The sequence below is a fragment of the Homalodisca vitripennis genome, chromosome 5 (assembly GCF_021130785.1).
Source record: "Homalodisca vitripennis isolate AUS2020 chromosome 5, UT_GWSS_2.1, whole genome shotgun sequence".
Lineage (NCBI taxonomy): Eukaryota > Metazoa > Arthropoda > Insecta > Hemiptera > Cicadellidae > Homalodisca > Homalodisca vitripennis.
The window spans coordinates 53,067,345-53,090,942 of NC_060211.1; the positions used below are offsets into that span (position 1 = coordinate 53,067,345).

The following is a 23,598-nucleotide window of genomic DNA, read 5'->3' on the forward strand; positions in this document are numbered from 1 at the left end:
CCTCAGAACAAAGATGCCTGAGCAGATTTTGGCGCAAACATGATCAATGTGCACATTCCATGTCAGTTCTCGATCAAGGTACATTCCAAGGAATTTTGAAGAGTAGACTTCGTCCAGTGTGGAGTCAGCCATCAAGATTGCAGGTCCATACTGGTTGCCCGCAGTGCGCAAAGAAAAATTTAAAACGTTGGTTTTTGAAGAGTTTGGTTGAGGCTGTTGAAGTATTGGACATAGTTGTTGATATCAACAAAAGCCTGTTGTTCCAAAACTTCGCTTGATCTTGCATTGAAAATAAGAGTCGTATCATCTGCAAACTGCACTGTTCTTCCATGCAAAAGCGATGATTCTATGTCGTTGACATAAAGCAGGAAAAGCACAGGACTGAGGATAGACCCCTGAGGGACTCCATAACTAAGATCTATTGGTTTGGATGATTTATTTGATATCTGGACAACTTGGGATCTGTGGCTTAGAAATGAGCTAAGTCATTTAAAAGGCACGCCTCGAATGCCGTGGGACTCAAGTTTGTCGAGCAGTATATTGTGGTCAACGCAGTCGAATGCTTTGGACAGATCCAGGAACACATTCATTGTGTGGTTCCGACATTCAATCTCCTTTACAATCATATCGACAAGACCAACGACCCAGACTGTTCATTAGAGAGCTGATTGTATTTGTCCAAAAAGTGAAGCATTCTTATAAGAAAAAGCTTTTCAAAAATTTTGCTGAATACTGGCAAAATTGAGACAGGCCGGTAGTTATTTATAGAGGCTGGGTCATCTTTCTTTAAAATTGGAGCAAATTTTGCAATTTTAATCTAATGTAAATTAATCTTATCCTACAATGTTTAATGTATTTACAGGACTCTTGCCATTTTTGAACTGTATTTCTCCAAGCACTGGTTGAAATTCGTGAGATTGAATAAGTTTATTCTCAAATTCTTAAAGTTTGCTTCTGCAATTTGTATCAAACCTAAGATTTTTTTATTTCTTTTTTCTTCTATTTTGTCTGTTTTCATTAATGTTATCGCATTATCCATTTATTTAAGAAAAATATTGACAAGCTTAGTGATATATTTGAAATGTTAAGTTTTCTCTTATAAAATGACCTGATTCTCTATATTGTTCTCACAGAGCTATACCTTTATTGGTATGCAACTGTGTGCGTCTGTGCTATTGCCATATATATATCAAACGAAATACCTTTACTTAAGAGGCGGAGTTACGGCTATCTAGCCCTCTCTACCACTCAACCTTAAGTTTTATATTGTTAAAAAATTCAAATTAACATCAATAATACTTACTTTTTTTAATATTTACATTATGCATTATGACATTTGTCATCCATAAGATACATGATACAATAAAGTACGTGTTCTTGAATCCAAATTACATATCATTGTTCGCAATATCATACTATTTCCTTGGTCCAGTGTAAAAATTAAATCAATCAGTATTGTATACCTCATCAGTGAGGAATGGATGTGATGTTCCCTCGATAATTTTCTATTATCAAAATTGCATTTAGTGTCTTATGTATTCCTTTGTGACCCAGAATAAATAAATTGGTTTGCTTAAGATGTTGAAATAAGAAGTGTTATTACTTTAGTTATGCTTTCACTTTATAAACGTCACTGAACATTTCAATAACACCATGGATCACGATGTTTAATGCGTTGTGTCGTAACTTTGTACCATGTGAGCAGTGGAACCAGCAATGTCACTGAACATTTCAATAACACCGTGAATCACGATATTTAATGTGTTGTGTCGCAACTTTGTACCATGTGAGCATTGGAACCAGCAATGTCACTGAACATTTCAATGAAACCATGAATCACGATGTTTAATGCGTTGTGTCGCAACTTTGTACCATGTGAGCATTGGCACCAGCAATGTCACTGAACATTTCAATCACACAATGAATCACGATGTTTAATGAGTTTACCAAACTCAATTTCGGTTCTAATTGAATCTTAAATAACTCACCAAAACTTTAAAGCCAACATGCGCAATATAAATAAACTCTTAAACGGTTGGTCCTTCAAAAGAAAGTAATCCGAATCATTGCAATAACAAGAATAAAGAACCCTGCAGGTTTTTTTTTTTCAGAGAACTTGATTCCTTAACATTCTCGTCCCTCTACATATACGAAACCGTACTTTGATGTCGTTAACAAACGAGGGATAGTGACGTTCACTAGTACAATATTAGAGGGCGGGATGCGTTTAGATCTGCGCAGCACAGGTCCAAGGCTTGCGAAGCTCTGTCATCTGAGGTCGGGGCTAAACTGTTCAACAAGCTGCCCATAGACTTGCGTTTTGAAAATAGGAAACCACTGCTTACGAGGAAGCTAAGGCGCCTACTACTTTGTTGGTGAGTTTGCAGATCATGAGGATTAATCTACTCTGTTGGGTTGGGGGTGCCGTTATACGCTTGCTCTACATTATTGTAATTGTCTACGGCAATCATTTAAACAAAAATTCCTACCAATTACTCTCCAGGGTTTTAACGCGTGTTTACAACAAAATATTAAGCCAAACAAAGCGTATTAAAGTAAGCACCAGACATACTATATTTGGGAGTGAAATAATATATCTTTTCACATAAACAACCGTAATGAACTTACACAATCATCTTCATTTGTGGCATAGTTACATATTTCACAAATACTTTATTGTTAACAATCCACGGAATTTTGGGTTGGGTGGACGAACTGTATTTATATTTTGATCGTTGTAACCAATCGAGATCGAGATGTTGAATTTTATACCTGTTCATTTATAACCTAAGTTATGAATGATAAGATTACGTTTGAGGATTGGTTGGCAAACAATTTCTTTGTTCTTTATGTAGTTAGAGCAGTGTAACAATATTAATAATGGCTGGTTTTTAATAAAATATAAGTTGGTTCCGAGCAGTTTTTTGGTCATTCCAAATACATTTAAGATTGATTTAATAAATTTAAGATAAACTTAACGTTTCCTTATCTCTTGTCCACTTTAATTTTATATATTCGGTGCATTGGTTTTCTCAAGTTTAAACATCGTAAAACTACCTAATAATTAGTGATGTTTCAGAAAAAAATACTACCTGTTATGGACGAGAATACTAAATTTAATTCTTTATTTTGTTTCACACATTTGGTTCACTCATAGAGCATTTACATCAGTTTGTGTGAATAGCTCCAAGCTGTTGATTTGCTCCAAGCCTCTTCTTGCAAATATAGGGTAGCTATAATATTGAGTACACCAGTCGAAAAATGATTCAATTTTTAATTTCAATTTAAATCATCAACTATGACTAATGTTGAAAATGTGTTTCTCTTATGATTATTACCTTTTTCTTCTTTTTCTTTTTTAAGAGGCAGAAAATAGCAATGCTTTTAAACCTCAAGGGCCTTTTGTGCACTCCAGAAGTATACCATGAGGTTATGGTATCAGATTATGGTATCAGTAGATGGCAAACCGCCGAAAACAACCGATAGGGTCCTCTTGAGGAAATTCACCACCCTTTTCCAGACTTCTAAAGATGTCGTAGCGCTACCTTGCTATTGCAGGACAGTCAAGGAGCACTTTCTTCCTGCTCGTCACAAATTCTACAGAGCGAATTTTCACGGAAAATGCCAACTCTGTGAAGATGTTTCCTCGGGGAACCATTTTCACTGAACAGACCTAAGATGACAAGGACCTACTTAAGGAGAGAAGATTGGACGCCATCCTGGGGGAAGGCCACTGCAGGACCATTCTGTTCATTCTCAGACTTGGATGCAATTTCCAGCTTCTCTCATGTTCAGCGGGAACCTACTTCTAGTCAGGCTATGGTTTGCCTTCAGAACGAATAAATCTTTCGCCTTTTACTAAAGATTATTGTCTACTACAGGATAATTTATCTAATCAAATTTTGTAAACTGAAACACTTGTTCACAGCACAATCCGACAGTTAGGTCGAGTAGTACCACTAACGGGACCTAGTACTACACTAAGGAATTCTTTTGAGGGGCCTTATTTACAAATTTCAATGAGACATAAAGGTTTGCACTATTTGTATTTGGTTTTGTGAGTTTACAAGTTTGAAACTGTTCATAAAGAATTTTACTATACCTAGTTCAATATTTCTCAGCGGTTTTGTTGACCAATCTCTACGATGATGTGGTGAAATCTGACAAATATTTGACATTTTTGTTTTCTTGTAAATTAGTGAGGGGTTACCAGTAATACTTTCAGAGCATCAGCACTAGATCAGACTGGATCTGATTATACCGTTTCCATCACAAGGTGTATTTCTACGGATTTGACATGTAAGTAATAGCCAGAACTCTCTACCAACGTTTTTAGTTATTATTCTTTGGCAAAATACAAACCAAAATATCATACTTAACTTTCGAAAACTAAAACATTAACCAAATACCCATCGTTTTGAGCTAACTTATATATTTTCTATTTGAGAACACCTTGATGTAATAAGTTGAAATTCGTTATATAGATAGGCCTTTATATACCTCATAGTTGGCTCTTATAATCTCAAGGACCATTTACAAAAAATACAAGCTTTATTTCCAGGTCTTAAAAACTTTAAACTTAAATTTCTTAATAAAAAACACAATAAAAATGTACAGCTATTTTATTTTAGTCAGACAATTTAATTAAAAATTCAAAGATTCCAAGTTTAAGGAACTTGGTTGATAAATGAAGGAAATAATTCTTTTTTTTTAACCGATAGCTAAGAAAATAAATGTAATACAAAACTGTCAATGACGTCATTGCTAGGTAGCCACGAAAATCAGCTTTTTAAGTTGTAGGTGCTCTAATCAGCTTATTGTAAGATTACATTGTTGGATTGTGGTCATAGTAGAAATACGTTCTTTTCATACAATATATTGAAATATTAAAAATGTGTATAAACTACAAAATACCTTTATTTACCTTTATTTAGAATTGTTAATGAATTATAACCATACACATCAGGTTAGGATTGATCTATGTTCAACTTGTCTGCACACATTCTTCTTAAGTAATTGCTTTGTATATTACAACTAGATTCATAGCAGTTTATCGTTTTCCAAATAATATTTCAGAGTTTAAAATACACAGGCTCGGTATTGAAAATAATAGTCAATGATTCAAAATGTTAAATACAAGTAATTTTTTACCCAAATAATACAAATTATAAAAATGGCACAGATATTTTTGCTTTTTGAGACTCATAGGCCTATATTCTAACTTTAAGCTGGTATACTAACAATTAATAAATTTGAACGTAAATTTTGTCTTCATGAAGCTTTTATTAAAGAAATCTGCCCACACATTTTCTCGAACCGAATTAGCATTTTCTACTAGTCATATAATTGATTTTACAAATCAATTCGTTGCACTATATTCTGCACCTTTGAATTCGTACGATTGTAGTCATTGATGAAAGTACCAACTTTTGCGATATTTGCAAATTAAATAAAACAAAATTTATTTTAGCAAATTGTTACTTTTTATTCGACCAAATAATTATAAGGATTTAATCTAAACATAAAAGTATTTATACGATGATCGGTCTTCGTCTTTACGGCATGAGGAGTCGCTGTTGTAGTGGTGAAACCACAGGTTCAGAACTGGAATAAATAAATAAAACATAAAAAATCTTATGTTCTAGTGTAACATTTACCCTATTTTAAACTAAATCATTTTGTAGGGGCCTGATTTGCTTGCACGCATGTGGGTGTGGAATGAGAAAATAGCCATTCCATCAAGCCACTATACATCAAATATAAAAAGGAGCATGACCATTTAACCTGCATTATCGGGAGTTTCGCTACCGGTGCTTTATGTTTTTAAGCAACAAGCTCCAAGTTAAACTACAAACGAGAGAATATGTGGACATCTTCAATTACACGTACACTTAAATGAGTTCTAATAGAGGCTTGTTGTTTACATACTACTAAATTTTTAAACAGCACGGTAGAAAGGAATTTAGTCGTGGATTTTTCTATGTCAAATATACTATATTTAATGCAATGTAAATAAATAAATTTAAATTGTTTAATATGCTTGAAATTATGAGTTGAAAAGTTTATAGTCGGATTGGATGATTTTGTTGTATTGGCATAAAGAAAGTTGTAGATAATAAACAAAATCTTTTTTACTTGCATATTTTTTTTCTCATTCGTCTCGTTTGGTAATATTTATTCTGTTTACCACACTTCCCAACTTTATATTGAAATAGTTATTCTCCTTCGATGAAAAGCCCCTCAAAGTTGTTCCGTCCTGCAGACAATTTTTAAAGGAAAGACCAATCATATTTTTAGTCTTATTCCGCCCCTACTAAAGGGCCACTTGAGCTGTGCGATGACGTTAAACAGAACATGGGAGCCAGTATAGTACAAGGACAACAGTTCTGCAAAGGTTACAAGATTTTAACCTGCACTTTCGCTAAATGTCCATTTGATCTGTCAACTTGTAACATGTCATTTTTACAGGGGGTTTAAATAAGGCATTTTTATTTTTTGAGAGGAGAATATTTTTTATTTAATGACATGTTATGATTTTTATTTCTTCCACCTACAATTATACTCCAGTAGCTCAACACCATCGCGGGAGACGTCAGCTGGGTCGCTTGGCGTAAGTTGGCTATAGCGTTCCTCGTTTTCGAGCTTCAGTTGAACTAACAACTGTCGTATTAGGGGACGTTTAGGTAGTGGAACAGTCATCCTAAAGCAAATGCTGACGCCTTCCCTTTATTCCCTTTCGTTTCCGAGTCTGCGATGATGATCAACAATATATTACATGTTGATCCGTTGATCATCGGTGCTGTATTTGCTTCGGCTTTTGGTTTTACATTAATTCGGTTCTAAGCTGAACTTGGAAACTACCTCTCCCTTTCTAACCCTGGATTTTACCCCTCTCGACTGTTCTATCCGGTGTTTTAGGGTTATATATTTTTATAAACTATCCCTGACCCGATTAAACGTTATAAACTATACTGTGACTTCACACCATTGCCGGGAGGTAAGAATTGCGACTGACCCCACTTGGTGCCCCGGATGACGGGACAGCCGGCGTGCATAGTAGAGTCATCCTCTGTGCCGTTTCTGTGCAAGTTGAACCAGAAGAGGGCGGCTCCCTTCTGTGGCCGGACTGAGAGACCCCAGTGGCGGAACACGGTGTGGCCTCCACTTGGCACGTCACTCAGCTACACAGCACAATTCTCTTATTTAATGGATAGATAATTCTGTAGAACAACACGCTAAGTTATTAATAAGTAATAAGGTTTGGGTTATTCATTAAATTTAGAGGTCTATTGGGGTGAGATACTTTTCAAACATTAATTTTAAATTTTCATTCCTCATGAACCTTTTCAATAACTGCATGTGTGCGCACATACAAATAAACATTTTTAGGCCTACCTTTATAAGCAGACGGATTTCCAGAATATGCACATTGATTGTTATCGTGACACCCATTTGTCTAGGATAATACGATTTTTGTCCATATATATATATATATATACATGTGTGTGTGTGTGTGTGTGTGTGTGTGTGTGTGTGTGTGTGTGTGTGTGTGTGTGTGTGTGTGTGTTGTGTAATATAAAATCCGTGTGTTTTACTATCTTGTACCTCAATGTTACACTTATCAAACACGCATGTATTAATATAAATACTTCATTTGTAAATTGTTCAGGAAAGTTATCTGATATATTTTCTATAGACCCTTCACGTTACAAAATACTTTTTCTTATTTTATTTCTGATTTGTACACTGCTTATTTACACCACCCCTTATTTTATCAAATCGTACCCCATTCTAATAAAATGTTCTTTGTGATCTTCATCCTCTCATTTCTTGTCTTAACTTTACTAACGTGATTTCGAAAATTACTATAATTTTATTCATAGTTTAAATTTCTTGTGTTAGATTTTCACATCCTAAACAGTTTATTCCTTTCTTTCATCGTGGTTCTAAGGTAGTTTATCTTCTAATTAACCTACTACACTAGTTTAGGATTGTCTAAAACAGCTGTAAATTGCTACCATTATATTCAAAAAGTTTATTAGCATAAGCTCTGATTTACTCCAATTTCTGTTTTCAAAAGTTGTTCGACCAATCTATTTTCATCATTTTTTATTTTATATAGGGGATTTGTTTAATTTTTTTCTCAAACCGGTTATTATAGAATTATTGGATTACAAATGTTTTCTTTAAATAAAAATACATCGTTATTACGTGGAGCTAAAACGATACAGTTTAGTAAGGTTATTTATTACTTTTCTATACGGAAACTCTGTTCGCTTCAATTTACTTACGTAAGTCATTAGTGTTGCTAGTCTGCAATCTCCAGAACAAATATTCTGAAAAACAAGTAAAAATTATTACCTGGTGTCCTTGAATACTTTCCTCTTCAAAATAACTCTTCTTCTTTATTTATAACCCAAAATAACTCTTCTTCTTTATTTATAACCTCTCTTTTCACCATAATGGCCGTTTTACCTATCAAAATATAATATATATCTTACATAAAATTACCTGCGTCCTTTTTACAACTGACCTTTTCCTTACCAAAAACGTGTTTCTCCGTCCTGAAAATGAAGGTTAATTGATGAGGTAATGCGGGCTTATTGTTGTGAACCTAATATTAAAAAAATATTCAGGTATAGTTTTTGAAGTTGTTTCCAATCCTTGAATAGCATTTTAATATTTTCATACTCTTAATACGAATGTCGACAAGAACTCTCTCTTTTTTATGGAAATCAAAGCGTTTGAGGGATAAAATAATAACCACGCGCTTCCTTGTTTTTGTTATGCGTAGCAAGCATAAGGATTTTCATGCAGATGAAACATAACATATTTAGGGTTAAAACAGGGTTTCAGTATTTGGAAAAAAAACTATTTTTTAACATCCCAATATCAAAGAAAGATGAAATTGGATACATATGTGCATTATGTTCTCAGCAGGTAGAGTAAATATCCATCATGAAGATTAACCATCAATAGGGTTTCAAGACGAGCAGTCGTAGTTGAGAACAAATCAATAATTTTGCTTTCCGGTGTCCAAGAAAAATAAAATCTCACTAAATAAGTAGGAAATTGTTATGATATTACAAATTGAAATTGTTCTATTATAACATGACTAATGAATCAATTTATATAGAAATTATTTAGATAAAAGGGATAAAGTGGACACCGAACTAAACTTTTTAGACCTACGTATGTACGTATTTTATTGATCGAGGTAACAAAGAAAACGTTATTACGGCGCCTAAAATTACAAGAACCGGAAATAGATTACAAGGTAGTAGACGTAAGTAGATGTTTTTTTTACTGAAACATATTTCTTAGGATTACTTATGAATATATTTTCTTGGTCAGAGCAACAATGTACAGTATATACCTTAGACCGGAAATATATACGTTTGTATTAAAGTAGACTTCTCACAACTAGGTATGTTCTGATATATCCACTTTTTCTCGTGACAATGAGGCAAACTTCATATGGCTTCTAAAATATGATTCACTTCAACTATAAGTGTTCTGCATACACTAAACCTAAAATTATTACCAGCTTCAATTTTGTTAATTTTTTTAACCTCTTAACCATAAATACTGATATAAATGTTCCTTTTTCCTATTCAAAATTGTATCATAATATTCATTATATTCAAAATTATCATAAGTGCATCACATCATAAGTGCTTTTACAAAGAAAACTACCGACTTCAATCATATAATCCCTCCTCACTAGCCTAAAATAGTTCAAGTGCTATTGAAATGTTTGATATTGGAGCTATTCAATCAAACATTATAAAAATTTGCAGAGGAATTCGAATTGTTTTATTTGGCTAATTAGAACTGTTTCATTCTCCGTACTGAACTGCCGATGGCCGAGTGGTCTAAGACTTTGGATCTAAGTTTGAGAGACTGCAGGTTCAAATGATGTCTGTAACCGCTTCACTTTTTATCAGTACCAACGAGCTTGAGCTTAAAAGGGGATCTGCCTCTCTTTATCTTCAACTAGCAGTTTTCCGCGGCTTCGCACACTTTTCGTAAGCTTTGCCCGTGTATGTGAACTTCTGGTTTAATTGAATTATATTTACAACGCCGATGTAGAGTTTGCCTTGTTGCCACGACCAAGAAAATATGTTAATGTTTATAGCCATTGTGCACGTACATGTACTTTATTATAAAGTGGTCTAACACTCAAACTTTAAGTTTAATCATAAATGTATCTTAAAGAGAAATATACATAATAACTTAGCTTCTTCAAATAGTGTTTGGCTATGTAATATACGTAACTATCTCGTAATTGCAGTTTATAGTGCGCAGGCGCTTTGAAACCTTTTATCTTTTGCAGCGCCGCTTGGTGGTGAGTTACATCAATGGGCATAGCTTATAAATCTTCTCCGTGGAAAAATACGTATACATACAAATTATCATAATGTTCTGTCTAATATTTTGCGATTCCATAAAAGACAAACACACAAACATTCATTTTTATAGATATAGATAAACATCAGGGCCCCACAATACACTTTAAAGCTAAATCCCAATTATTCTGACATCGGTCAGGAGATTGTAATATCTTCCACCAAAGAGCATTACTTATCTCAGAAGTGTTCGAACCGTACAAAAAGGGCTTTCCTATAGCATCCAGTCATTTAATAGGGAATTGCGAGCAAAGCCGCGGGTAACTGCTAGTAAATCTTTGAAATATTAATATTTAAATAAGGAGCATCATATGACGATCTGGAAATTGCATTGCCTCAGTATCAAGTAACATATCAGTGCACTTTTTTCTCCACCCTCTTCAGTCTAGTGTTAAGATATTTGGGAATACAAAAACCCCTAATGACTGAAAACTTAGACATACAGTGCGTAAATAAACAAGATTACATTTACATATTCGTCAAGGTGAAACAGGTATTCTCCCCCAACGCCATATCTAATCACTTGGCTCGTTTCAGCAGTGGTATCGTCCAGATTAGTCATATCGCCCATCCTCTGCTCCAGGCGGACCACCGTACTGCAGTCTATAGGGCGTAGACATGTCGACTCGCTGGACCGGTGCGTATCCACGACCGGCTTACTTGCAGTATGCACTCGACTCATCGTCATCTGGAAATTTGAGTCATCATTTGCAATATAATTTGCAAATTAGCAATTTTGCACAAATTTGCAATATAAAACCACAACTTGCTCATTTTGTATGGCACTGCTCCCGAAAAATGTAAAACATGTACAGAACATATCTGTACCTCAGAAGAGTTCATTTCTGGCTGGTTTAAATCTTTATCTCTGTTCTTGTACATCAACAACCGATATCACATCTGGATAACCTCTTGGAGTTTCAGGAGCGGCACATCACTCATTAGCTGCAAATCGAGAGATATTGGGTGAAACGGTTGATCGTTAATCTAGCTAGATTACTGCGGAAGATAACGGGAAGATGTGAATGAAGCTGTCATAGTGCAAGCCTAAACATGAGAGACTACTGTCTCTTGATTTGACTGGAAGGGGCTGGAACAGAACTAGCTTCTATGGAGGTGACAGGATTGAGACAAAGTACTCGATGTCCTTCATTATTTTGAATATAACACGTGATCTCTCCAAGCAGCGGCACATACCCAACACTAAATATCCTGTAACTCTGGAAGCTCAATCGTTCTTTAGGGATCAAGACGATTATTTAACGATCAAGTTAAATTTGTTTAGCGTTAAAAATCATCGAGTGACATATTATTTTATCACTTTAAAAATTCCTGTAAAAGAAAAACGATCCCTCAAACCAGAGGTATCCATTTTAATCCAGTACAAAATGGTGGCCTATCAAAGTTTTAGTTGTAAAATGGGCTATAAGTCAAATTTTTTAACGAGCTGTCTGTGGTAATAATAAAATAACACTCACAAACAAAATAGAGTAGAAAATACGCCATCGTAACAAAGTAGTAAAACACAGATTTGAGTGTACCCACTGTCCTCCTGCTGGCACACCTTTGTACCGCCCGGATCTCAGCGTCACTGATGATATCGTGGAACATAAGCACGGGTGGGTCCAGCTGCAATTCCTCCACACGGAAAGGCCCCAGCCTTAGTCTCGTCTTGTTGTAGTGCACGTAGCGGCAGGACAGGACATGTTGAGGCTGCAAGCTGCTGCCAGAAGCGACACGACACAACGTGTTGAATCTGGCCATATCATTTTTATTCGTCTTTGAATGCTGCAACATAATAATCTACGTTTAGTTTAAATTAAATATATTCTTTAGTTTATTCTTTAATTTAAATTAAAGGCACTCTTGCTTAACAACTGAGCAATATAAACCTATCTGACGTTATTAATTGTTACCCATAAATATAGGCTAGCAGTTCGTGAGTTTACACGGAGAAACGGTCGACTTCAATTGATTTCGATCATTGAAAGCAAGCTGATGACTGTTTATCAAAGATACCGCCTCATTCCGTGGTAATGTTGCTACTTTTTTGCGAAGTCCAATGTTAGCATGATAATATGAATACCAATATTTCAAAATTAGATCTTTAAAAGACTAATGGTAAGTAGGAGTCTCTCATCCTAACACATTATTTTATCTATACGTACTAAGTTAAGAAAATTGGGATTCGATAGGGCCTAGTGTGTAGTGTGAGATTTCAAAATGGAAAGGTTTTTGTAGTATTAATTCATGGAATTAAACCCAACGTAGATGCACAGTTTTCGAAAATTATAGGCCCCAATAGGAGTGTTACTGCATATACTAACGTGATCTACATAATGCACCGCTAGTTTAAATCTCGATTGAACTTGAAGAAACACCGCCAACATAGAATACGCACATTATTACACAGACGAACACATTGGCACATTAATCTTTGTAATACACTGATACTATTATGAGCGAATAAACTTATATGCCAGCCATATCTGAAACCCCAACGCAATGGTTGATATGCTTTCCGTTACTACATTCAATTCTTTCGTTCTTCTTCGTTATTAACAACTATGAAAAAAATTTTTATTAGAATCATCCGAATTTGATTTTTATGTCCATGTTTACGTACAATCGATGTTTAAATGCATTTACACATTTAACAATATTCGGCTTATAATAACGTCTTCTTTCTAAGAAATTTTAACAAGTCATATTTGTTACTATGTTGATAAAATAAATTTCATAAAACGTTTATCTAGCTATGTACAGTTAACCTATCCCATAATAAACATTTGACTACTGTAACTTAATTAGAAAGAACAGTCCGACTGAAAATTACAATAGCTATGATTTTTGAAAGGATATATCTCATTTATATCAGTTATTTTTTCTACCGTTTGTCTAATTGTTTGTTAAGTTATTAGATTATAATATAATGAAATCTTCTCACCAGCGACTGCATATTCTCAAAAGCCTGTTTATGCGTTGGACAATCAAATGCGGCTATCATCTGCCAAGTCTCCAGAAGATAAGGCGAAGGTATAAAATCCGGAAAATCTTCCAAAAGTTGAGTCAAAGCATATATTGAACCTGTTGACTCCCCTGAAAATATGAGTATACGTGACCAAATTTCATTTTTTGACGATCATGCAACAATAGGGGACCATAGTATTGCCAAACTAAGGACCAAAGTTTGAGTCCGAATGCAAGAACGTAGCCAGGAAACAATTTTGGGGCAGGTCCAGACAACTGATATGTTTCCTTAGTGTACAGAGAGTAAGACCCTATTTTGTTCCTTAAAAGGTTCTTGTCCCGCTTCTTTGTTTAGAACGATCTGTCAGCAGTACACGTCAGTAATACTGAATTATTTAAATAATAATAATCGTTTACTAAAAAATTCATTGAAAAATTGAACATTTAGGGGGTCCCCGGACCCCTTGGACCTCCTCGCGGGTTCCGTCCTTGTCCAAATGTACAACTCCTATCTCGAGTACCAACAAACCTCATCCTACATGGCTTACACAATACGTGGATGTATTTTAGTGTTACTCTTTTATACACAAATTAATCGGAGTATTTTCTTGTTCACTGCTGGTAAAGATCGCTCATAAGATATTCAATATTTGGAAATGATCTAAAAGACGATTAGTGTCTAGTTGTTTGTGTATATGTATACAACTATTCTAATTAAAATCCTGTTTTCATTTCCACAGGCATACTGGATGAGTCCTGAATCCATGTTATGGGAAGGTTGTTTTACCCTACCTAACCTCGGATTTTCAATTAATGGTTAAAGAAGGTTCGTAGTTTAGACTAAAATAAACTTGTTTCAATGTTTGACTGTAATAAATGGCTGAATAATTAAAACCGCTCTGCTCAACATTCACCTTAATCAATAACTATTCATCTGTGGTCAAAAGAAAGTAAAAGTAAGCGTGTTTCGGTTATTTTAAAAGTGCTGAATATTGGTGAACTGTTAAATAACTCAGTGGCTACGGTTCCAAAATTTACTTTGCATGTGTAACAATTATGCATAAGCATGCATAACCATCACAGTAAAATATTGTTTTCTTGTGAACAACAATTAATTATATTCGAAATTTCATTGATCAAGAGAAGTGTACAGTTTAAATCTTCTCTACTGCCTTTTGACTCAGGACACCATTCCTTGTTGTCAACAAAACTTTTGATTTTTCAGAATGCTGGATATCGTTGTGTTTGTTGATGAGAGCAATACTGATTTAAAACCGGTAATTTGTGAGGTTCTCCAAGGATCCATACTTGGACCGTTAATTTTTTTAAATTGCTGATATTTTTAATAAAATACCAGCAAAATAATTCAGATGATTAGATGTATGTTTTTCAAAATCACTATAGTACCCTGCACTTAATTTTTACTTCAGTATTTACAGACAAAATTGAATAGTGAGCCTCAGTTTGGAAAATATTTAAGTAAAATGGACTGTTTGTACTACAATATTTCCTATTAAAATATTGTCATAATTAGTATAGTTACCTAAAAAACAAATTCAAGAAAAACTGTTTACGGCCTAAACAATGCAGAATGACAACTACTATATATTAAGTTTTGGATGTTTTAGAGTTCAAGATGGTTTCTAGTGTTTTTATTTAACCGCATCTCGTGAGCAAGATATTCTCGATACATACATAACACTATGGTACTCTAGCATTTCAGTTTTAATACAATATTTATATTTCAAAGTGAATAATGATCCTCGAATCGGATATGATTTTGCCCAACAGAGATTACATTTTTTACGAAATTTTAATCATTTAAATAAATACCGGCAATACATTAATAATAACTAGAATAGTATGAGTTACCTAAAAAGCAATCCGAGAGAATCTTCAGCTCTAGTGCTTCAACGAAAGATAGCGTATTGTCATCTTTAGCAAGTGTACTGTCTAACCATTCTTTGGATAGCTGGAATTCGTGGCTCTGGGTGCTCGCTACAGCCATAAGGAAGGTATCCAACCCTGTTACACAGCTCAATATTAAACTAGGTTTCGTATAGATCGATGCATATTGTTATAGGTAAACCTGTTACAAAAAGACACTGGGCGATTTTAGTTCCCGCAGGGTGGGGTAAATACTCCTCCGCCCTCTCAAATGCTCGGCACTCGCCCGCTTGCTCTATCCCCTGACCTGGCCGCTGCCATTTAGCGGCTAACCTCACACCAAATTGCAAGCTCCCTGGATACGTCTATGACTATATTAGTCTGTTCAATTAATACTTTTCGCTTGTATAGGCCTACACACGAAAATATAACATGGTTAGAGATTAGTTAAGTAGCTGCAGTGGAAAAATTGCGAGAGCGAGACACGATCCACACCGATGATAAAACAGAGTCGAGATGCTCGTCTAACTCCCCACCACTGGAGGGGGCCCCTCCTGCGTGGAGCTGCTCAGATATTTGCTTCTGCGCAGGTTTCTTTACGAGCGGTTATCTATAATATCTTGTTAACAGTTCTATACTGAGTGATCCCGCTTGCTCGTACTGACTCACTATTTCACACAACCCAGTCAACGTTTTAAATTTGTTATGTTTAGATTTAAATAATTTAAACATAGCCTATAAGGTAGCTATGGTGGGCAGGGTTTATTCAATGTGAATGTTGAGTTTAGCTCTAGTTCATCTTCCTCAAAGTCTCATTCAACTGTGCACCTGTTGAGAGGTTCCAGACGCTGCACTAAGAGGAAGGTGAACTGGAGCTAAACTCAACATTCACATTAAATCAATAAAGCTTCGTTTTTTTCGTGAAATCGATAGAGAAGTTTTCCATAAGAAGAAAATACACAGCCATACTAATTTCGGTGGGAGCTTCAGTAAATACATATTTGGGGGCCTGAAAGACTAATTTGTACTGAATACCAACCCTCAATTTCCTAAGATGCTTGTAAAACTTTTAACATAAATTAATTATATTTACTAAATTAATTCTTTTTTGTAATTAAATGTTTTCAAATATAGTTGTGGTTATCAACTTTGTCAGTAAGTTTTACGTCGGTTGTATTGTATAAACATCATATCTGTTGTGTAAGTATATAAAACTTGTAATAAAACAGTAATATAAGTTTTTCTAACCTGTAACGACAACGTCTGCCTGGTCGCTATCTACAAGCCCTTGTGCCAAATGTGTCGTTTTGAGTTGGTAGGTTTGCTGCAACCTGAAGAGGTTCCTCATAACTGTCCTCAATTCCCCCAGACAAGGCCAATTTACGTTTGGGTAAGGTTCTGAAAGACGGTATGACGTCTACTTAAACATATTAACACATAAAATGAACTTGAAAAAACAACGTTTTTCTAAAACTAAAGGGCACCTATAGTTTACCCGTAATATCCCAGATGTTTAATTGGGAGCCCTGATAAGGGTGTATTTACTGTGAATACTACTGTGTCATTTTAAGCGTTATTTGATTTTAGTTTGGACCTTAACAAATAATCTCTATTGATTTTGAACTTTTTAGCGAATAACAATTTTAAATCAATTAACTATTTTTGTAACAAAATAAAGATTTAGTTATTTACTTTTATAGCAATAATTTAATTAAATATTATGTAGAAATGTTTCCTCACTGACAGCGGAGAGAGACTAATAGAAACATTATTGATGTTTATTAATTTAGAATAGTGTCATTTACATTATTGTGAAAAGTAAAATAGAGTTTATTGTTGTATTATTTAATATGGTCTAAACACAGCAATTTAAAGTTGTTTTTTTTTTATTTCTGAGTATAAACAAAACGTTCAATTTTAAAAAAAACATAATAAATATTTCATTAATTGTGTGGTTTTTGGAATTCGTTTATGTTGCAACAAACAAAATTGCATGGGTTTTCCGTCTCAATTCGTGTATTTTGGAGTTATCCTGTAAATATTAGTGTATAATAAGCAGCCTATAACATGAAAAATTAGATGAAACATTTAATTATTCATACGTTATTAGACCTATTTACTCGTATACGATTCAAATATATTACAATTTGTCATCAATATAAATACAAACTATTAGATTTATAGATAGCATTTTAAACAGTTAAAGATTATTTGTTCTTAAAAACATTGTTTAAATATATGCATATTTTAATTTATTCATTTTTACACAATTATTAAATTATTTTTCATCCCCATTGTATTCATGAAATATAGTTATGTAAATAAGCCAGAAAAACAATCGATTACTCACTTGAAAAAATGGTTGCAATCCGAGCGATATTAGACCAGTCAAAAACCAACCTCCTGACCAGAAGATAGTTGTTGATAGGATGTCTCACATATTGTTCCCTGTCAACATCGTGTGATACTGACGCCCACACTTCCTTCAGCAGCCTGCAGCAGAAGATTATTAATAACTACAACTCAGTGTTATAACCATGGTCATCATGTAGGACTGTCATCCACACATGTCGCTCAGTTGCATGTAGCAAATTATCAGTAACGGACAAACCTCCTTCAGCGGCCTGCAGCAGATTATTAATAATAACTACAACTCAGTGTTATAACCATGGTCATCATGTAGGACTGTCACCCACACATGTCGCTCAGTTGCATGTAGCAAATTATCAGTAACGGACACACCTCCCTCAGCTACATCCAGCAAATTTTCAATAGGTATTTGCAGAGCAACGTGTGTGTTCATCATGTGGGACTGACGGCCACGCTTCCCTCAGCTACATCCAGCAAATTGTCAGTAACTATTTATCTTAGTCATGTCTATATTTTAATACATCTGTCATTGAACACTGTCAATGGTGTATGAAACTATGAACTAAGTTCAAGATTAAATTTGTTGGTAACTTATTCTATATGTTTTTAAATGGTTTTATCATTAGTTATTTACTACTAATTTTTAATTTCTTTATTCTAGGATATAATTAATTTGTTATATTTGATGATATGCTTCGATAAAAGGTTGAAAATAGACGAATAGTATTTTATTCGTAAGAGTTTTCGTAACATTTACTGAGAGTGTCGTGTATCGGGCTACAGAAAACCCGTTTATTTTTTATGAAATATGGATGACTTACATTTCTATGATACCCATACTGGGTAAAACATACTCTTAACTTTTACACCGACAAGAGCCGATGTGATCGGCCCACGTATGTGGACTCAAAACCGCCGAGAGCCGATGTGGTAGACTCGTGTATATCGACTCAAAACCGCCGAGAGCCGATGTGGTAGACTCGCGTATATCGACTCAAAACCGCCGAGAGCCGATGTGGTAGACTCGTGTATATCGACTCAAAACCGCCGAGAGCCGATGTGGTAGACTCGCGTATATCGACTCAAAACCGCCGAGAGCCGATGTGGTAGACTCGCGTATATCGACTCAAAACCGCCGAGAGCCGATGTGGTAGACTCGCGTATATCGACTCAAAACCGCCGAGAGCCGATGTGGTAGACTCGCGTATATCGACTCAAAACCGCCGAGAGCCGATGTGGTAGACTCGCGTATATCGACTCAAAACCGCCGAGAGCCGATGTGGTAGACTCGGGTATATCGACTCAAAACCGCCGAGAGCCGATGTGGTAGACTCGCGTATATCGACTCAAAACCGCCGAGAGCCGATGTGGTAGACTCGCGTATATCGACTCAAAAACCGCCGAGAGCCGATGTGGTAGACTCGTGTATATCGACTCAAAACCGCCGAGAGCCGATGTGGTAGACTCGCATATATAAAATCAAATCAGATTTTTATTTCCGGAAGATTATACAACGCATGGCAAATGTCAAATTTTTAATTTTTACTTGCTAAAATTTTTGTCATACATACCACAAGGAATTTCATTCAAACATGCAATTTTGAAAACTTGCCTTCATCCATTCATTCACCAATTATTCCCACTCCCGGCGATGAATTCAGTCAGTCTTTTTAATTGGTGGTCTCCCAATCATATGCTAAAATTTCGTCTACATTATAAAATGTTTGTGATACTAAAAAGCGTTTCAAACTAGTTTTTAGCACCTTGGGTGTTGGATCTTTTTTATTGAATTTGGTAATTTTTTGAACCTGCCTGTGAAGGCAAGCAAGCGTTCATAAACCACCGTTCTATGTTTACTAGTTCGGTGGTTGCCTCTGCCTCTAGTCTCATACGCATGTATGTCTCGGCCATTCGTCATGGTAGCCTACATTTAGACATACAAAACAGAGTTGTTTCCAAGATGGAGAGACTGGGCAGAGTCAAATTGTTTAAGGCTTCCTTACACGACTCTCTGAATTTCAACTGAGCGATAATGCGGATCGCTTGTTTTTGCAGCTTGAACACTCTCATAAATTACAAACGATTTGTCAAAAGGTTTGTTTTATTATGTTTATAATACGTACTTTAATGCATAAATTAATTGCCTTCAACATAAAAACATATGCAGATATCTCCATTAATAATGGAAGGATAAAAAATTTACTAAACTTATGCAAGTTTTCAATTTTGGCCTTGGCGGTTTTGAAAACTAGCGGACGTAATGGAGGCGGCAGTTTTGAGTGACGCACTACAAACTGAGCACGGCGGTTTCCGACGTGAATCGGAGAAATTACTCTGGCGCTAATAGATATGTTAACATTTTTTTTCTAATTAAAAAAATAAAAATGTTATACGAAATAAAAAAATTAATATTTTAGGATTTTGATTTTTTATTATTTATATATAACTAGCTGTTACCCGCGGCTTCGCCCGCAATGTTTAGTACCGAAATCCTTATATTACTTAGTAAAAGCAATTATGATGTAATATGATGGGAGTCCTGTAAAATTTTTAAAACGTAAGTAGGCATACATCAGATAGATATTATTTAAGTTCATGGTAAATAGTATCAGAGTTTAACTTAATTATTATACAGTATCGTGTTTGGCACTTGTAGGAGCATTTCTGGTTGTAATTAATTATATACATAACGTCACAGCTGAATCTGCCTTGTCATCCCGATCAAGAAAACACAAATCTCGGATCACACAGGTCTCGGAAACTTACTTCGGTCAAAAAGCGTATATTTCCAGTCTTTGTCATATATTTCAGGTCTAAGATATTTCCAGTACCATAGTAGAGTTTCCCTTGTTGTTCTAACGAAAATATATACTTATACTTACTATTACTTACTTATTATTGATCAAATTTAAATGTATACAGATGTTTCAGAAATTTTGTCGAAATATAGCTGGCAACAGCTGTTTAGTGCCAGTTTAATTTGAATTATGAAACGTAAAAAATACAATTTTTTTTGAATTCCGAAATATTCCAGGTAACTTTTCTTAACTTTTTCTTCATAAAAACCTTCCTCGGATTTCAATGGACATTTTACAAGTAGAATTAACCGAATTGGTCCAGGCGTTATCAAGATTTGCACTTAGAAACACATTTTTCGAATTATTTTTATTTATAAGATTTTCTAAAATTTAAATGTAAACATATGTTTCTGCCACTGATGAACTTCTGCTGAAAGTGCCAACAGCTGTTTAGGGCCAGTTAACTTTGGATTATGTGTCATAAATATTATAATTATCTTCTCATAACATTCAAATGTAAACAAACAAATTTTTCAATTTGAATTCGACTTTATTTGGTGAAATGAATGTGTTATGGGTGGTAAAAAGCACTCTAAATGTTAATTCAGACCAAAAGCTATTCCTGTTCCAAATTTCAGCACAATCCGTATAGCAATTTCAGTGTGATTCGAGGACAAACCTCCAAACATCTAAACATACAAACATCCAAATATCCAAACATTCAAACTTTCGCATTTATAATATTAGTGGGATACGTAATTTATTGCAGAACTGAATTGCCTTCAACATAAAACAATTATGCAGATATCTCAATTATTGAAATATTCCGGATTAATTGAAATTTTACTAAACATTTGCAAGTTTTCAATTTTGGCCTTGGCGGTTTTGACGTAATGGTGGCGGCAGTTTTGAGTGACGCACTACAAAATGCGCTTGGCGATTTCCGAAATTACTGTAGCGGTTAAATTAAGGATACTCATTCAAGTCGTAATTAACTAGTTTATGGTAACAGCTTATAAAAGCTTATAGTGACAATATTTAATTATTTTTAATTATGATTGTTTTATTGACAGGCTTATATCATGAGTCGAGTCTGTATAATGCAATTTCAGACTAAAATGCTTGATCGTCCGTTAATTTTGAGTGAAAAATTATTACAGTTTAAACAAAGGTAATGTTCCATATATTTGTAGTTTAATTATTTTATAATCTATCAGTTGCTCTGATGTTTCTTTAATCTTTCTGTACAATACTTAAGAATATCTTTATCCTTTTCTTTACAGAGTAAATTGCAATTATAATTTAAAAATTATGATTTACTCTAAAAACACCTGAAATAAGTTGTAAATCGGTAAATTATGGCTTTGTTTGGTTCGTTACAGATATAATTTACTATTTTAAAACTGACCTTTCAAAAAACTGAACATGTATTTCCTGCTGTTTAATGAATCCTTGCAAATCGTTCAACATGAACTGCTCTTGGTCAAACATCTTCATTAGATTTCCATGAGGAAACCCCAGAATTCCAGTATCAAGAATTAGTAACAAGATCAAACTTGTTATTTCTGAATACCTGGAAGCAATATACTACTGGTTTAAAAACCATCTCATCCAGTAGGGTTATACAGTCATTAATTTTAATATTTTTCTATATAAAAGACAAAGCACTCATTTATTATTAATTGTCCAACTTTTCAATATTACAGAAAGTTAAAATTTGGCACACGTATACATCATGACTTAAATATAAAAATATTAAGCATTTCCATAGAGACGGAAAAATCCATTGGGGGGGGGTCGTTGAAATGGGTTTGCAGCCCCTAAAAGACAATTATAGTTTTACAGTTCAATTCAGTCTTCAAATTAGGCTATCAGACCAACATGAACGTGTCAAACGTTTTGAAGTTGCTGAATCACGATGAGTAATGCTTAGCAGATATTAAGTGGTAATCAGAAATATCACTGATTCGATTGGTGGTTTTTTATCATACTGCACCGGAACCAGGTGTTTTTTAAAGTTTTCCCATGCACAACATACATCTATAGCCAGCCAAAAGAAGTAGTCTCTTCAAAAACAAAAGTACCAAAATGAGGGAGGAGTCCTCACGTGCAAATTCAAAAACTGGAGAACCCTCCTCTTAAAAGTGATGACACTCATTCTTCAAAGAAGTCCAAATCAGGGAAAGTTCAAGGCGTTGGAGACGAGACAAAGGAGCAAAGAACTCATAGTTACTATCATGTTGCCTGCGCCCAAAGGTGTCTTTAGAGCAAGTTCCAGTACGAAATCGATCCGACTGGGGAGATGAGGAAAGTCAATAAACAGTAGTTAAGAACCTTGAACAGAAATGTGGCGTTCTGAAGTCGTCTTCTGTTCTATAACAACATGAGTCCATGATGATTAGCAAGGTCTTTAAGATAGGGAACTCAATTTTTATTCCAACAAAGCGCAGACTTCTTTGTAACCTCCCCAAAAGCAAAATATATATTCATTGAGGAGACCAGACCAAACAACAGTATTCAAGAATGTTCCAAGGTAAGCTGACATCTATCATTGTGAAAGTCTGTATACTAAGTGCATTTGCAAGAAGTATGTAAAGGAATCTGAGCTTCCTGTATGCTCTGGAACAGACATCCTCTATGTACCTCTGATATTATCAAAGATAATATCTAGATCACGAACTTCAGAGCATCGAATAGTGTGATCACATCCCTAGGAATAGTTCTGAAAAATAAACTCTCCACAACGATAGAAAGGTATAAGGCAACATTTATTACTGTTTACCTTACACCACCAATTAACTCTGTTAATGTTATGCTGAAGATCACTGCAGCCCCAAGTATAAGATATCTCATTTAAAAGCTTATAAACAGCAAACAGCAATACTCCAACAATTAATTCGGCAACAATATCATTAATAAAAATGTTAAAGAGGAGGGTCCTAAATGTGACCCTTGTGGTACACCTGAGGCTAAAAGCTGAATAAGTTGATGCAGCTGATTTAATCAGTAGTTGTCGGTTTTAAAGATAACAAACTTTTTAACCAAGGAAGAAGAGATCCAAGAATTCCATAAGATCGAAGTTTGCCTTATATTAGTCGTTATGTGAACGTTCATAACTGCTGATTATAGGGATATTAGATACCCAATTGCCTATGGGTGCCTAT

At 34.8% G+C, this 23,598-nt stretch overlaps 1 protein-coding gene across 1 annotated transcript in view; it reads right to left on the bottom strand.

The window, feature by feature from the left end:
- Positions 1-5,460: 5,460 nt before the first annotated feature.
- Positions 5,461-23,598, bottom strand: part of LOC124363471 (prolyl 4-hydroxylase subunit alpha-1-like) — a 36,087-nt gene continuing 17,949 nt past the window's right edge. Inside the window, exons 12-21 of the mRNA XM_046818719.1 lie at positions 21,843-22,007; positions 17,617-17,759; positions 16,515-16,664; positions 15,252-15,404; positions 13,357-13,508; positions 11,955-12,197; positions 10,882-11,097; positions 8,292-8,336; positions 7,016-7,181; positions 5,461-5,604 (exon numbers count right to left, since the gene is read on the bottom strand). Coding sequence (XP_046674675.1) covers positions 5,516-5,604; positions 7,016-7,181; positions 8,292-8,336; positions 10,882-11,097; positions 11,955-12,197; positions 13,357-13,508; positions 15,252-15,404; positions 16,515-16,664; positions 17,617-17,759; positions 21,843-22,007 — 1,522 coding nt within the window. The 3' untranslated portion in view covers positions 5,461-5,515. The remainder of the gene's footprint in view (positions 5,605-7,015; positions 7,182-8,291; positions 8,337-10,881; positions 11,098-11,954; positions 12,198-13,356; positions 13,509-15,251; positions 15,405-16,514; positions 16,665-17,616; positions 17,760-21,842; positions 22,008-23,598) is intronic.